Raw genomic sequence first — 17,561 nt, 5'->3', positions numbered from 1 at the left:
TAAGCAAATAATAATGACAGTAAGCAAATAACCTACGAGTATAAGTAACGTCTGTTGCCTCCATGGTTGCCTTGGATGAGTCAGTAGTATAACACTATTCCATTGGTCACCTGTCCAGAGTGGAGGAGATGGCCTGTCTTCAACAAGGATGTCTGTCATTGGTTGTGAGTGTGTCAAACACCATAAACATAAGAATGATGTGATCTGAAAAGTGAGTACCAAATCCCAGCAATGGTATTCTCATGTGTGATGCTCAAGTGTCACATGCTGCAAAATAGTTTTTTATCTCAATGAGAAAAATGTGAATAAATTAAGGATAAATGAAAAATGCACACATGTTCACCCCACATACATTATAAAGATAGTAAAATAAAAACATGCCATCATCACTTGCAGTACTCAGCATGCAGTATAAAAACAAGACCTCAGTCAGAAAGCATTCAAACCATAGTCATAGTTCAAACTTTATGGGCTACATGACTCCTAAATGTCAGTTACCCTTACCCATTAGACCATACAGACTGTCTGGGCTGTGATCAGGGTGTCCAGACTCAAGTGGTATGGTATTGGTAAACAACCCAGGATCCTTTGCACAGTCATGCCATGATGACCTATGACACCACCATCGCCACATCTATCCTCTTACCTCAGTGTTGATGGGGACAATTGTTTTCCAAGGAGTTAGCGGTTGGATTATTGAGAGCGCAGTACCATTGGCATAATGCTGAAGCTATCAATGTGCAGCTGCTACTGTCCTCTATGTCCACCACGTAATTTTTTCCAGTGACTAAGCGGCATCATTTGGCTTCTCCCCTGGTGTCCCTCCTGGGTAGTTGTCACCTCGCTACTGTCTGCTAGAATCATATCTATAGCCCCCTCCAAATCCCCAAACAAAACAGCAAAATAAAGCATTATATTCTATCCCCAACCCTCATACATTCACAAACCATAAAGAGTTAAAGAGCTGGGTTGTTTTTTCAATATACATTTAACCTTGGCCCATAGTGAAGATACTGTAAACACTTTCCTACTTCACTGAAACACTGGCTGTGTGCACTGACTTAGTCTGTCCCCAATGCAGATAAATTACAACATTATAGACAGATTCAACATGTTGAGGTATTGAGCTTTCTCAATTAAGACGTGCCTCCATATTAGCCCTATTTCTCCATGAAGGCCAATTTATCTGTCGTTCTGTTTTCATAGACTTGACAAACTGCAGCGATGTTGCTAACGAGGGCTAGACATCATTGATCCAGTGTATCACAGACCAGAGTGCTGAGACTACTGCTTTCGGACGAGAGAGAGAGCGAGAGATGTGGTGTGAGGTGAAAAGAAACTCAGCTGTGCCTGTTAATCAAAGCCCTGTGACTCCCTTCTCCTGTGGGGGATGTCACATACCTCAGCCAGAGTCGCAGGCAGAGCCATAGGATGAAAAGAGGGGTAACAGAAAGTTAGATGTATGCTACTGAGGTAATAATACATGTATAACACTTTTTCTGTGAGCTTATATAGTCGCCCATACCAACTTGGGTAAAGGGATATTTTGTATTTTCTCAGGGAAAGCTGTAACATCACCCCTCCCCCCACTGAACATGTACTTCCACTGTAGCTGAAAATAGTCCACTGTTGTATTTTTAATTTACATTGAGGTCCATAATTATTGGCACCCATGATAAAGATGAGCAAAAAAGACTATAAAATATATAATACAATTACTGAGCTATATTGTCTGCTCAAAAACATTTGGAAATGTTATTATTTTATACTAATACAATTGCTCAGAGAAAGAGATTTTGTTTAACAAGTAATAAATAAATAAAATATTGGCACCCCTGTTTTCAGTACTCTAGCACTCTACCGAGGATAACGACACTGAGCCTTTCTCTAAAATGTTTTTTGAGATTGGAGAACACGTTGGGAGAGATCTTAGACCAATCCTCCATACAGACTCTTTCCAAATCCTTGATATCCTTCATCTGCCTTCTTCAATTCAAACCACATGTTTTCTATGGGGTTCAAGTCCGTAGACTTGATTTAGTGGTCAATTAACCATTTCTTTGTGGATTTTGTTGTGTGCTTGGGGTTATTGTCTTGCTGGAAGATCCACTTGCGGCCAAATTTCAGCCTCCTGGCCGAGGCAACCAGGTTTTTGGCTGAAGTGTCCTGGTTCTTGGTAAAGTTCATGATGCCATTGACCTTAACAAGGGCCCCAGGACCAGTGGAAGCAAAATAGCCCCATAACATCAAAGATGCACCACCATATTTTACAGCAAGTGTGAGGTACGCTTCTGCTTATGCTTCCGTTTTTTGTGTGGCCAAAAAGCCCTATTTTTATGTAATCTGACAATAGCACTGCCTGGAGTTTGATAAATGGCATTGGCACTTGGATTGAAACCGTTTCTATGGTCAGATGACATGAAAATAGAGCTCTATTGCCACGCACACCAGTGGTTGGTTTAACTAGGATACCACACCTGGGATAATTATAGTTTTAACTATGCTTTGTGTAAAGTTACTATTTTGGGGGTAGTTACTTTGGAGGTGACTACAGCTATTTGAATATAAATCCCCAAAAATGATAACTTTTTTTAAACCATTTGAATTCAGATCTCAGGAAGTCATTACTTTTTTAAAACTATTTGAATACAGATCTGAGAAAGCAACTGCTTAAAAAAATATTTGAATACAGATCTCATGAAGTGATTTATTTTCAATAACTATTAGATTGGCTGCCTTCAACTAATGGCAGGGTTGTATCTGGAACTGCATGTTGAAGATAGAAATAGAATGAATAGAACACAATCTCCTATACTATTTAAATCTATCTGACAGTCATATTTGATCTACACAATACATTTCTATCTGAACATTCTGTAAATGTCCATTCTCCTGAATGTCCATTGCCTCAGGTGTACATAATCATAATCAGGTGTACAAAACCAGTGATATTTTGTACATATACTGTATGTATAGATAGTATGGACAGTATATGAATAGAACATGTGTGTACAGCAGTCCCAGCTTTGATGCACCTGTACTGTCTCCGCCTTCTAGATGGTATCGGGGTGAACAGGCCGTGGCTCGGGCGGTTGAGGTCCTTGATGATGATCTTCTTGGCCTTCCTGTGACACCGGGTGCTGTAGAACTTGATGTAAAGTGTTACCTTATGTACAGTACATTTGGAAAGTATTCAGACCCCTTCACTTTTTCCACATTTTGTTACTTTACAGCCTTATTCTAAAATGGATTAAATAAATAAAAATCCTCACCAATCTACACACAATACCCCATAATAAAAACAGAAATACCTTATTTACAGAAGTATTACATAAGGTTAGAGCGTTGGGCCAGTAACCAAAAGGTCAACTCCCCGCACCGATAAGGTGCAAAATCTGTCAATGTGCCCTTGTGCAAGGCACTTAACCCTAACTGCTACAGGGTTGCTGTTGATCATGTCTGACCCTGGCCATAACTCTCAGGGGGAGTTGGGATATGCAAAAAAACACATTTCCATTTCACACGTATATAATACACACTTGTACATGTGTGAAACAGGACAAAAATATATGTACCCACCAAATTATTATAAAGTGTATTGGACTGTACAAGTGAAACCAGATACAGTGGGGAAAAAAAGTATTTAGTCAGCCACCAATGTGCAAGTATTCCCACTTAAAAAGATGAGAGAGGCCTGTAATTTTCATCATAGGTACACGTCAACTATGACAGACAAATTGAGGAAAAAAATTCCAGAAAATCACATTGCAGGATTTTTAATGAATTTATTTGCAAATTATGGTGGAAAATAAGTATTTGGTCACCTACAAACAAGCAAGATTTCTGGCTCTCACAGACCTGTAACTTCTTCTTTAAGAGGCTCCTCTGTCCTCCACTCGTTACCTGTATTAATGGCACCTGTTTGAACTTGTTATCAGTATAAAAGACACCTGTCCACAACCTCAAACAGTCACACTCCAAACTCCACTATGGCCAAGACCAAAGAGCTGTCAAAGGACACCAGAAACAAAATTGTAGACCTGCACCAGGCTGGGAAGACTGAATCTGATTTTTTTTCTCCAGAAAATCACATTGTAGGATTTTTAATGAATTTATTTGCAAATTAAAAACAGCCCCAAAGCATGATGTTTCCACACCCATGCTTCACAGTAGGTATGGTGTTCTTTGGATACAACTCAGCATTCTTTGTCCTCCAAACACGACGAGTTGAGTTTTTACCAAAAAGTTCTATTTTGGTTTCATCTGACCATATGATATTCTCCCAATCCTCTTCTGGATCATCCAAATGCACTCAAGCAAACTTCAGACGGGCCTGGACATGTACTGGCTTAAGCAGGGGGACACGTCTGGCACTGCAGGATTTGAGTCCCTGGTGGCGTAGTGTGTTACTGATGGTAGGCTTTGTTACTTTGGTCCCAGCTCTCTGCAGGTCATTCACTAGGTCCCCCCGTGTGGTACTGGGATTTTTGCTCACCGTTCTTGTGATCATTTTGACCCCACGGGGTGAGATCTTGCGTGGAGCCCCAGATCGAGGGAGATTATCAGTGGTCTTGTATGTCTTCCATTTCCTAATAATTGCTCCCACAGTTGATTTCTTAAAACCAAGCTGCTTACCTATTGCAGATTCAGTCTTCCCAGCCTGGTGCAGGTCTACAATTTTGTTTCTGGTGTCCTTTGACAGCTCTTTGGTCTTGGCCATAGTGGAGTTTGGAGTGTGACTGTTTGAGGTTGTGGACAGGTGTCTTTTATACTGATAACAAGTTCAAACAGGTGCCATTAATACAGATAACGAGTGGAGGACAGAGGAGCCTCTTAAAGAAGAAGTTACAGGTCTGTGAGAGCCAGAAATCTTGCTTGTTTGTAGGTGACCAAATACTTATTTTCCACCATAATTTGCAAATAAATTCATAAAAAATCCTACAATGTGATTTTCTGGAAATGTTTTCCTCAATTTGTCTGTCATAGTTGACGTGTACCTATGATGAAAATTACAGGCCTCTCTCATCTTTTTAAGTGGGAGAACTTGCACAATTGGTGGCTGACTAAATACTTTTTCCCCCCACTGTACCTAATAGGCATCCACCATATTGCTTTCACCTGTCCTGTGTTTTCAGATCAGTGCAGATGAATGAAAGGAGGGGAGAGACTAGGAGAGAGAGACCAGGAGAGGGAGACATGCAAGACTTCAGAGACACAACTTGAAGGGAGGGAAACTGCTGGGAAAATGGAGATGGTTTGACACTACAAACCATAACAGGGTAATGTCATAGCAGCTTGACTGGTGCCTGATCTAACCTTTAATTCACTGGCTGAGCTCAATCTAGAAGTATGGCATGAGTAACTTGTAATACATCTTCTGCAGCATACAGTCACATCGGGAGCTCAGTATCATACTGAGTTGCTATTTATTTATTTATGGTGCATATTTATTTATTAATGGTGGTGGGACAGCAGGTCAATGGTTTGATTCCCTTTCCTTCAAATCCAGTGGCCCATAATGGCTTTGACCCTGCTCCAGACACCACACAGGACTTCGATCAGAGAGTCTCCTGCATAGTCAGTCAGTACAGTCAGTACCCCCACCTGAACTACAGTACTAGTCTCTCCAGAGGCGGTATCAAGCATCTCAGGGTGCTAATCTAGGAGCAGCTCCCTCCTGTCCATGTAATCCTATTCATTATGATCAAAGAGGCAAAACGGATTCTAGGTCAGCACTCCTGCTCTGAGATGCTTGATACATACAACCCCAGACTCAGAGCCCATGTCCACTCAAGGAATCCCCGGCAACACACTGACATCACCCCCAAACCAGTCAACATTCGTGATCACCTCCCATCGCAGGTAGTTGGGTTTTCTCTTGTTTTCTTTCCCCTCTCTGCCCCTTCCTACCCCTTCCTGCTCTTTCTATGACATACACTGGCCAGCTTTGATTTGATTAGATTTTTATTAGGATCTCTTTTAGTCCTCATTTGGACTAATCTTCCAAGAGTCCTTAAACATTCAAATACAATTTATAATACAATCACATTTTCACATATAACACACTGTTACAAACAACAGCCATATTGACCAGATAAATACTCTAACAGTCTGAAAAGATAGATTGGTTCCTTCATCTACCATTGTCCTGCACAACCTTCCAATTTATTATATTTAAATGGTTCTAAAGTATTGTTTGAATTTATATAATGAAAGGTGACTGGTTTGCTCAGATAAACTATTCAATTTCTTTATTGCTCTAAATCGAAATGTTATTTTGCCTGTTTTACTTTTCTGCCGGGATAACACATAGATGGTGGACAATCTATTCCTAGATTGACTGAATGTCTGTCTCTTACCAACAATACTGTTGTGAATGGAGTTTGGCCGTTTTAAATGGTATACATTGTGAAATAAAATAAGCATGTTTTTTTCAATTATCTTGTTGATTGATGACCACCCAAGAGCATTGTGCATGACTACAACTGAAGAATCACATCTCCACCTTAAAACAATCCTTGCTGCTTTGTTGAATGCTATGATCCCATTTTGATGTCACTTGCTAAATCCACATGAATCAGTGTAGATGAAGGGGAGGAGAGAGGTTAAAGAAGGATTTTTAAGCCTTGAGACAATTGAGGCATTTTACGTTTTCGTCATGTTGCAGACATTCTTATCCAGCAGTGAGTGCATACAGTTCGTTATGGTCCCCCGTGAGAATCGTATCCACAACCCTGGCTTTGCAAGCTCTACCAACTGAGCCACATGGGACCACATGGATTGTGTATGTGTGCCATTCAGAGGGTGAATGGGCAAGACAAAAAATGTAACTGCCTTTGAACAGGATATGGTAGTAGGTGCCAGGCGCACTGTTTTTTGTCAAGAACTGCAACGCTGCTGGGTTTTTCACGCTCAACAGTTTCCCATGTGTATCAAGAATGGTCCACCACCCGAAGGACATCCATCCAACTTGTCACAACTGTGGGAAGCATTGGAGTCAACATGGGCCAGTATCCCTGTGGAATGCTTTCGACACCTTGTAGAGTCCATGCGCCGATGAATTAAGGCTGTTCTGAGGGCAAAGAAGGGGGGGGGTGCAACTCAATATCAGGAAGGTTTTTTAAATGTTTGGTATACTTAGTGTATATTGCACTCAGATAAATTTACTGAACAGGTGCTATTTTCTGAAGGGATCACTTAGGTATATTTAGATTTTGAAACATGAGAGCGCCAGCCTCTGATTGGCTGTTTGGACCTCATGATAACCACGGTGCCGCTGCAGCTGTGAGCTGTCGCCCATCGTTTCTGTGGAGGGAAGTTGGGGAGGCTCTTTGGCGGCTTGGGAAACGATTAAACTCTAAAGTAAACTGGTAAGCTAAAAGAAACAATAAACTGAACATATTCCTTCCTTTCATCTTACCGCTCCAGCATTGCTTTCGTTTGGGACTTTTTTGTCTTCTGTACAGTTTTGTCTTCTGCTGCCTTTGGATTGCTTAGGGATAGTTAATGAAGGAATAATCCCAGTTAACGGGCTGTGTCCTCGTTAAAGGAGTCTCAGAGCAGTGGACCTCCAGAGACCAACAGGCCGCCAATGGGACACCTTTGAAAACACACCACGAGTTTGTTGCATTTTCCCCAACCTCTTCTGCTTCTGTTTTCAAGTCAATTTTGGTGGATAAAGTACTTTTGTGAATGGAGTGCTAAAAAAAGGTAGTTAGTACAGCTGTCCTAAATTTAACCTGCGGCCTCAGAAGGCATTGGAGCTCTGTTAGCTAAACAAAGCCCGCCAATCAAGCCGTGGTATTAACTTACATGACAAATAGTTGGAGTGCTATGCGGCCAGCTGTCCCAACCCTTCAGCCAGGAGACGAAAGACTGCTCTAGGGGGGTTTTAGGTGTCAAACTCTCATCAAAGCCTACCGGCCTGCAAAAGGCATTCCAGCACAACTTGGCCCGTGATCACACCTTTTAGCTGTACCTGAGATTTATCTTATCTAGTGTGGAATTGGAGTTTATCACAGTGAGAGTGACTGATAATTCTGTCACTTATTTGTTTACTTGTCTAGGCTTTAGGGCAAAACACAAAGTGGAATATCAGTTTGGGACCCTAGTGAACGGCAAGTCAGCAGCTTCCTTTACTGTAAGGTTGCTGGAAATACTACAGGAATCTTTCTCGGGTACGACATGTTGGACTGTTTGGCATTTCACCATCATTGTGTGTGCATGTTACATACTTTATGTGTGAACGACTTTGTTAGAAGGTTTTGTCCACATCCTGCCTTTGACTTTGGTGGTTTGGGTTCACCAGAGACTGCAAGGCAGGTTCTTAAAATATCTCTGTTAATGTTGGCCTTCAGCCTCTGGTAAAGACACATTGCTCTATGGAGGGCACTAGTACTGCTTTTTGCTTATAAAGAGGAAATGTATTATAACACAGAGTTTACGTTGATGTTGACTGTTATGTCCCAATTATGGCTACTAGATGATTGTCAATTGTGCTTGTAAAGTTTCAACCATATTTTACTGGGAGGTGCATCAGAAATTAAATGCCTGAGGATGTTATGTGTTTTAGGTAGAAACCCCTAAAACTGCATCATCATGGATGAGAATGAAGAAATTGAGGAGGAGTTTGAGGAGGAAGAGGAGATTTTTGAGGAAGAGGTAAGTAAATATTATATTGCGAGATCAACACAACACACCATCGTTGTCTTAGGTACTCAGACTATTGCTGGTTTTGACAGTTGAATAATTTACACACATTTCAATCGGTTAGGCCTTGTGGGCCCTCCAAACTGGTTTTGGGGTCAATTCAAGGAAAATTGGAATAGGAGTCAGAATTTCAGTTTACTTCCTGAATTGACTGAATTGAAATGGAATTGGAACCCCAAACCCATTCCAAACCCACTACCAATGTTCTTAGGTCTGAGTTCTACGGCCCCAGTGGGCTTCCCTGGCCCTGGTACTGGTAGGTCTTCAGGTTAACTAGCTAGCTTTACTCAGTCCCTATGAATAGGCAACTTAGTTTTGATACCACCCCAGTCAGCAGTTCAGGAGTCCAGGTGTCTCTGAGCTGTGAGCAGGGTTAGATTCTGTTTCCGAAGAACACCCATCTTCCTATATGCTAGCTATAGACATGGCCCTGGCCAGCCCTGTACAGCCCAGAGAACTGTAAATCAGACCAGGGACCAGCCATTAAAATCAAAACCCCTGCCACTTTCCTCTTTTCTTTGACATTTTAAAGCCCAGTTATGAACATAAAAAGAAATCACACCCTTTTGTTTACAATGACCATCGCACTTAATCAGTGCAAAGTTCAAAATGGGAAAACTCCTTTAACTTGATAGTCGATAGAAGTAGTATAAGTACACTTTACCTGACCAACCACCTTATACTACTGACAACTATAGGAGCTGATGTAATAGGCCTAGTTATTACACAACAGACAGTGTGTTTATTTGTCTAAACTTTATGTTGTTGATAACTTATAGGGGAATCCGAATAATTTCTTCCTAATTGAGGATGTGGAAGGAACTTCTGATTTGTTATTGTTAAATATTCAAAACATTTAGAAAAATGGGTCAAAACCTCTAACTACAGTATTTGGAAAGTTATTGTTTGGTTCCCATATAACATATCAACTTTTTCAAAGAGATTTATCTATCTTTAATGCAAAAATGTAAATCCTTTGTAATGCAGAAAAAAAAGACTATCCTCAAAATCGAAACACTCTGATTTCACTACTACTTTCATCTACACTTTGGAGGACATTTTTAAAGAGATTACTTTGATCTTAATAGTAAGATGGCTTCTTTCATCTGATCTACAGGCTGGGGAGAAACGTACAGCTGTGCATGTTATAGGATATACAGTACTCTACATTGCAGATAATAACTGGGTGGATTGTACAGTCATTCAGGACAACAGTTTTTTAAGTGGTTATTGATATGGATTATACTGTACTAAGTATTTAATATTCAGCATTTAACGATTTGAACAAAATTACTTTCTCGAGATAGTACATTGTTTTATGTTATTCTACCTTACCCTCTTAATGTTAATCAAGTTTAAGATCATTTCAACTTCCAATTTCACAGTATATTTTTCTCCCAGTAAGGGAAATATTGACTTTGAGCTCTGAGATGTGGCTGTTAAAACTCTTAGGACGGGACAGGACATACACATTTAGCAGTGGACATAGTGAGAAGTGCTGCCTGCTGTAAATCACCCGGAGGAAGCTCCAGCAGCCCGGCCGAGGGTCTGCTAACATCACTCATAGGATGTGCTTAGGAGGTTGATGCGTGTATAGAGAAACCAACAGGCAACTTGCAGCTAGCTAGAGGAGGAAGGCAGATCTAAGCTCTGTAGCAGCAGAATCTTAGCCTGATCCCAGATCTGTTTGTGATGTTTTGCCAACTCCTGACTAGAAGATTCTACCTGTTCTCTGTCCTCCATTGTTTATTGTCATTACTAAAACCTGTTGGGGAACAACAAGGCGGGTGGGGGGTAGTTAATGTACCTGTATGATTCTCCTCCTGTCTTGTAGAGTCAGAAAACAGCCTCTTACAACTGTTGTTTAAAGTGTTTGCGATTTTTCCCCAGCTCTGGTCTCTCAGTGGTTCAATAGGCTGTTTGGCATATGAATCGCAGACCTATGTTGTGTCGTGACGATAATGATGATGATTCTGACCATTAGTTCAAGGGTTTTCTATACCGTTCCATCAGTAGGGTTAAACATGTTCATGGGCTGTCCCCTATTAATGGTATGGCAATGAGTACCTTCCTGAGTTAGAGAACAATGTAGTCTCACTCTCAGGTCACTCACTGGTTATAATTTTGGCTTAGTTCAAGTTAGACACAGGCTATTCAGGGAACATGTGTGAGAATGTTTCTAGTTTAGTAGAGTATGTTGCTCCGATTTAAGCTAATAACAAGGAGATTTATTAGAATAATCACTAAGGATTAAAACAGTTTTAGCTGTCTTGTTGATATTTGGATTCATAGCGACTATTTACAACAAGGACAATGGACATGTAAATGGCATAACCAACAAGAATAGCCAGTGAGGTCATGTGAGGGTGCATATATTCCCAGGGATGGTTGGACAGAGGGTTCTGTCTGTCAGACCTGGGATCAAATACTAGAATCTTTCACATACTTTTAGCGTTTGCTTTAACCTGGAGTGACAGGTGGGCAGGGTTTGCCTTTTTGCAAATATTCTATTGTTTCCATTGTCCCAGACAAACTCACTCAGTCAAGACCACCTAAAGTATTTGAAATTATTGTAAGATGTATTTGAACCCAGGTCTGGTCAGAGGGCTCTGCCAGATGTAGGCAGGCAACCAGCAGGCAGTCAGTCAGGCAGACAGAGCCGTCAGTCAGGCAGACAGAGCCGGCAGTCAGGCAGTCAGTCAGGCAGTCATTCAGGCAGACAGAGCCGTCAGTCAGGCAGTCATTCAGGGCTATTATAGGCTCCTACTCCTCTTTCCCCCTGGAATAGAGGCTTCATTACACTCTTCAGTAATCACAGCATATTCCAGGATCCAAAAGGACACCTTCAAAGTCACTGGAGGGATCAGGGATATATGGAACCTTTTATTACTTTATAGTGAATGTAATTATTATATCATTATGCTAATTGCAGAATATTTGACTTAGCTACTACAACCAGATAATTGTGGTGACAGTGCAGATGAGTATTAAGTGAGTATAAGTATGAGTATTACTGTTTATCAATGTTGTTTACAGTATAACAATTATTGCACCAGAGAATTATTGCACCAGAGCTGGGGGGAAAACTCAATCCAATACACATTTGTGATATGTCTTCCTTTTACTTGTAATGGTGATTTTGAAACCAGCGAGTTGTTCCTATATTTATAGTATTTTGAGGAGACGGTGACTTCGACCACCTCTCACCAGACCACAACTCAGGTGGGAGCAGACGTAAAGCAACAGGTAGAAGACAACAGTGAAATAAACAGCACAAGCAGCTCATGATGCTTCGGTTGTGCTTGCATGTCATGGGGGTTATTCCATAGACGTAGGCCTAACGAAGGAGAGAAATTCTAGAAAGGATACTGTTTAAAAAAGCGATATGTGTGACCCCGTGGATTATTAAACAAACTACCTTGTTTAACAATTCACAATTTACTCAAGTCGAGGAAGACATTTTTTTTGCCATTCCAAAAGTGAGTTCCCAAACAAAAAGGCGATTGTTTGGGTAATTCACAAATCACGACTTCATGTAAAATGTTCTCAGTTAGCCACAAGGCTAGTGAGTGATTGATGAAATAGCCCTCATATAGGCAGATGTTGCTAAATGATGCATGCAGTCAATTGTGTCTTACTCACCCCTGCTTTTGTCCACTGGCTCATTCATGGCCAGTCTCTCCTTTCCTTCCCTTCAGTCTCCTTTCCTTTTCATTTCCTTCGTTCATTCCCTTTCCCTCAGTCCCTTTCATTTCCTTCATTCATTCCCTTTCCCTCAGTCGCTTTCCTTTCCTTCGTTCATTCCCTTTCCCTCAGTCCCTTTCCTTTCCTTCGTTGAGTCCCTTTCCCTCAGTCCCTTTCCTTTCCTTCGTTCAGTCCCTTTCCCTCAGTCCCTTTCTTTTCCTGTAGCCCTGATAATAAGTCTTATCCTCTGTCCCTACTAGACCTTAACCTAGCCAATACCATGTTATCTCCCATCCCATTACCTCCATGTAGAATGACATAGTTTTCTAATCATTCCATGTAATGCCTTGATGATAGAGTCAAATACCACAATTAGTAGCCTAAGGTAATATTTTTTTAATCAGCCATTGCATTGAATTCTTGCAGGTAAGTGAACTTGGTTGCAGAGTAGCATGAACTAGCCTAAGTCATTGTTGCTTTCACATACATGTCCCTTTTGTAAGAGACTTAGGATAGTCAAAATGTAATTCACTTGTTAACCCGTTTATTTATATTACACTTAGTATAATATTACTATTCTGTCATTGTTATAGGAGCATTGATTCCGTCTTGTTTCTGGTTTCTCCGTATTGTCTCGCTAGCCTCTTTGTTGTAAGTGGATGTGTACCTCTGGTCTGGTTTCCTGTCATAAAGGACCAACAGCCATAGTTTGTCACATGACTAACAGCCTTACCACTGTTCCCCAGTCTGGTGTTCCTGTGAGAAGAGTCGTCAGGAAGAAGGCTAAGGTGGACACCTCCAAGTTCATGACTCCTTACCTGGCCCACAGCCAGAAGATGCTGGACTTGTTCTCCTACGTAAGCAAGCCCATTACAACCAGGTCATGTTCATTAGGGTACATCGTAGCAAAATGTTTTGAAAAGTCCAGGTAGTCCCTTTTCTGTTTCTGTCAGTATTCTTCCGTATATTGCCTAATGAAGAGAACCCAGGTCAAATGGTTTTTTCACCCCCCCCCCCCCCCCCCTCTTTGGTTCATGCTCACCAGAGTTTGATTATGATGTTATATTGTTCCGATGTGTCCCTAACAGAACAAGTACCGTCATGCCTATGACAAGGCTAAGGGGAAACCCTATGCCATCTCGGCTGACACCCCTGAGATGGTGAGGATCAAGAAGGCTCAGGAACAGCTGTCTGAGGTATGGAGGCCTCTGTTCTATTCTGTCAAGTTCTCTGATAGATATCATATATCACAGTCTCAGTCAATGTTGCAATGTCACTAATAATAATATAAAAATAAAACTTTGGTCAAATTGACACTTGACTCATTGACCCTACCAGGTGAAGTACCGGATGGAGGGCAATAAGGTCAGGTGTACCAGTTTGTACGATGGGGAGGCCAGAGAGATCGCCCATGTCAAGCATGTCTCGGAGCTGATCAGCAAGGTTCTGTACAGGGCGAAGTGGGATGAGACTAAGGACAGGTACTTGCTGCCCCCTGATGCCCCTGAGCTTGTCCTGGCTGTGAAGAACGCTGCAAACTATAGCAAGGTAACTTCATACTGAACAATACTCAGCCTTCACTGTAGTGGTGCTGTTACAACACTTGTCCCAGGCTGATTTATTGAGTCTGTCACGATCGTCATAATGAGCGGACCAAGGCGCAGCGTGATACGAGTACATACTTTTATTTTAGTACTTTCAAATACACAAAACAACAAAACGATACGTGAAGTCCTCGGTTATACAATACAAACCAACACGGAACAACATCCCACGAATAACAAGTGCACAAAAGGCTGCCTAAGTATGGGTCCCAATCAGAGACAACAAGCAACAGCTGATTCTCGTTGCCTCTGATTGAGAACCACCCCGGCCAACATAGAAACACATAACCTAGAACAGAACATAGAAAACGAAACATAGACACTACACAAAGAAACTAACACCCTGGCTCAACATACACGAGTCCCCAGAGCCAGGGCGTGACAGAGTCGTATGAGGTTATAGTAATATTTTATATGTAGATTACTCAATTCACATTAATCTAGATTGATCTAAGTAATTCATTTTTACTCAAAACAGATAGATTGCTTTTCTATATTTGAGCCGATGCAGCTTCTCTTTTTGTTTTTCTGTGTGATCAGAAACTGTACACGGAGGCCTGGGATGAGGACAAGACCATGTGCTACCCTTACAGTGACTCGCCTGAGCTGCGCAGGGTGGCAAAGGCACAGGAGGTCCTCAGTGATGTGAGTACTGCAACTATCAAAACTATTCTGTTGTATTCTATTCTACACTTAACTACACTTTTACTTGTGATTACAGCAAGTTGATATCAGTGTTATTAGGTCAGTTTTATAGTACTGTTTTATAGTTACTGTAAGTTATATTCGAACAGCATTAATTTCTTACACTGAGTGATTGTTATAACCGTTTGTTCCATGATGTAAATGTTTTAAGTCATAAATATCCTTCTCAACAACACTATTCCTAGAATGCAGTGATTGCGTCAGTCAGTCAGCTGAACCACGTCCACGAGTGTGGTGGTTCACTTTGTGCAATTCATTGCTCACATCACATTACTTGGCAGTAAAACATCCTACATCAATCACACTTCATGAAAACACTGTTTACCCCCTTCATTTAAAAACTCTATTTTTGCTTCCTGAGCTTTTGGGTTTCTGCTGACTCAGATGTTCCATATGGAACCATTTCCTCTCAGCAACTATTTCTACATGTAGGATGCAATTAAAATGGTCACTGCTGTCGCTCTTTTATTGAAGTGAACTTCAGATTTCCGCTGATCCAATTTATTGGCTTATCCAATTAGATATCATCAAGCAGAACATTACCACATGTAGCTAACAGGCATGTGGCATAGTGGCATAGCTAACAGGCATGTGGCATAGTGGCATAGCTAACAGGCATGTGGCATAGTGGCATAGCTAACAGGCATGTGGCATAGTTGACCGTGTCAAAGGTCAACTATTGATTAAAGATACATCTCATCGTGGCCTGGGGTGTCTAGCGATCATTGCTGCTGCCTTCAGAGCGGATAAGCTGGTGTTAGTTTGGGTTTGAATCTTCTAACACACTGTCCTCCTTACTTTCCTGTCTCTCTTCCGTATCTCTGTGTCTCTTCTGTTCCTCTCACCATTCTGTTCTGTTTCTCCCCTATGCTGCAGATCCTGTACAAGAAGGGTCATGCTGAACGCACAGCAAAGTACACCTCGCTGGCTGTCCCTAATGATATGGAGTTGGCCAAGAAAAATTTCGAACAGCGCAGTGACGTAAGTGGTGTGACACAAACACACAAAAAAACACACACACACACACACACACACACACACACACACACATACACACACACACTGATTGATCGACAATTGCTTCTCTGTCATTGCATCAAGCAATCACTCATCATCCTTGACAACGTTGTAATGTAGACATTTGAGAGAATCATTATCATAGCCCTCAGCTATCGAGTCCTGACGGAGAGGACAGGGTGGACCAGTGGGTGCTGTCAGTCACTGCCTGACATGTGTGAAGTCCCCAGCCCTGCTGTCCTTGTCCCTGGGAGACAGAGGGGGTATGACTGCCACCTGCTCCATGATATTATTGGAAGGCAGCAGCCCTATTCTGGCAGACAGACGTGGAGCAACGACAATAGCCTGAGATTATTTGAAATCCCCACCGCTCCCAACATGTTTTATACTCCCCCTGTAGTTGCAGAGGCCTCTACAATTCCAGCATCCATCTATAATGTTCATATTATTCTGTTTTGAATGACTTTTAAGGCAACACTTTGACAGATAATATTTGAAGTATTTCTTGATTGTGTCATGCCTCGATTTTGCAATCTTAGTTCAGTATCTATAGAAGCAAAGCTTTAGTTCTTCTTATTTTAAATGACCCAATGTCTGACTTTTCCTTGCTTTTCTCTTGCAGCTCAAGTATCATGAGGACTACAACAAGAACGTCAAGGGCCACTGGTGCGAGACGCCCTACATTGATGTGGCCGTTGCCAGGGTGGCTATGGACAACATCAGCAATGTAAGAGCCCACTATTGTATAGCATATAGTTATTGGCATAATTTACATTACAGTATGTGTTCATCAAATCATAACACGTCATATCTATATTTGTCTTTTCTCATTTCAGAAAAAGTACACGGCTGCGTATGAGGACATAAAAGACCAAATAAATTTTATGCAAACAGAGACGCCAGAATACAAACAGAACAAGAAGGCTGGTCACGCTGCCAGCTCGGTGAGTCTATGAGCCCTCAAAGAGAGGGACATGAAGGAGCACACACAACACACACAACACACACAACACACACCAAACCAACCAGCTAACCAACCAGCTAACCAACCAGCTAACCAACCAACCAGCTGTCTACTGCTTCTCTCAGAGAGAAGAAGCAGGGAAAGTGGGTGCTGGCTGAGTATATTTTTATAGATCCATCTCATGCGGCAGCAAGCAGAGAGACACACGACACTGCTTTGACCTCCAGCTCTAAACAGAGCGTGAGTCAACACTGTGACTCTTTTGTCACGCAGACATCAAGATGTGCCCACACATGTTCTGTACCCAGAATCAGAACACTAGATAAAGAATAAATCACTGTCGTCAAACAGTAGTTTAAATACATTTAGGCTATACCGTAGGTGGTAACAAAACTGTAGCTTTTTGCCTATAAGCATTTTTCAATCAAATGTTTCAAAACACGGCTTCATCCACATACCAACGCAGACGGACATGTAAATCCAAAATGTGCAATGATGAGTAATTGTATTAACCTTGACATGAATCACTGTATCACAGCAAACCATATATATAATGTATTGATGGACCCATTCTTCTCTCCTCAGATCAAATACAAGAAGGACTATGAGAAGAGCAAAGCGGTGGCTGACTACAACGTTCTCCCAGCCTCCGACAACCCTCTGCTCAGGCAGCTGAGATACGCTGGCACCATCTTGAGTGACGTAAGTGTCTAAGTCGGGGAGACTGAACCATTGGTCCGAACAGGTGTCATACTCAAATAGACAAAAGTTACAGGAAGCTAAACAATCACATCTCTTCTATGAGAGGCAGTCATTAGTTACAGAAAATCATTCAGTATCCCATCCCATGTTCTGGCAGACAACAACAGTTATCTTTC

At 41.5% G+C, this 17,561-nt stretch overlaps 1 protein-coding gene across 1 annotated transcript in view; it reads left to right on the top strand.

The window, feature by feature from the left end:
• Positions 1 to 8,598: 8,598 nt before the first annotated feature.
• neb (nebulin) overlaps positions 8,599 to 17,561 on the top strand; it is a gene marked incomplete at its 5' end in the record, with an annotated part of 83,582 nt that continues 74,619 nt past the window's right edge. The window contains 10 exon segments of the mRNA XM_084180048.1: positions 8,599 to 8,661; positions 11,881 to 11,955; positions 13,140 to 13,250; positions 13,482 to 13,589; positions 13,732 to 13,941; positions 14,538 to 14,642; positions 15,579 to 15,683; positions 16,342 to 16,446; positions 16,556 to 16,663; positions 17,269 to 17,385. Of these exon segments, the coding sequence (XP_084036174.1) occupies positions 8,599 to 8,661; positions 11,881 to 11,955; positions 13,140 to 13,250; positions 13,482 to 13,589; positions 13,732 to 13,941; positions 14,538 to 14,642; positions 15,579 to 15,683; positions 16,342 to 16,446; positions 16,556 to 16,663; positions 17,269 to 17,385 (1,107 nt within the window).

The sequence above is a fragment of the Coregonus lavaretus genome (assembly GCF_964263955.1).
Source record: "Coregonus lavaretus genome assembly, chromosome: 16".
Classification (NCBI taxonomy): domain Eukaryota; kingdom Metazoa; phylum Chordata; class Actinopteri; order Salmoniformes; family Salmonidae; genus Coregonus; species Coregonus lavaretus.
Note: the sequence above shows the minus strand (reverse complement) of the source record. Positions and strands in the feature narration are given on the sequence as shown.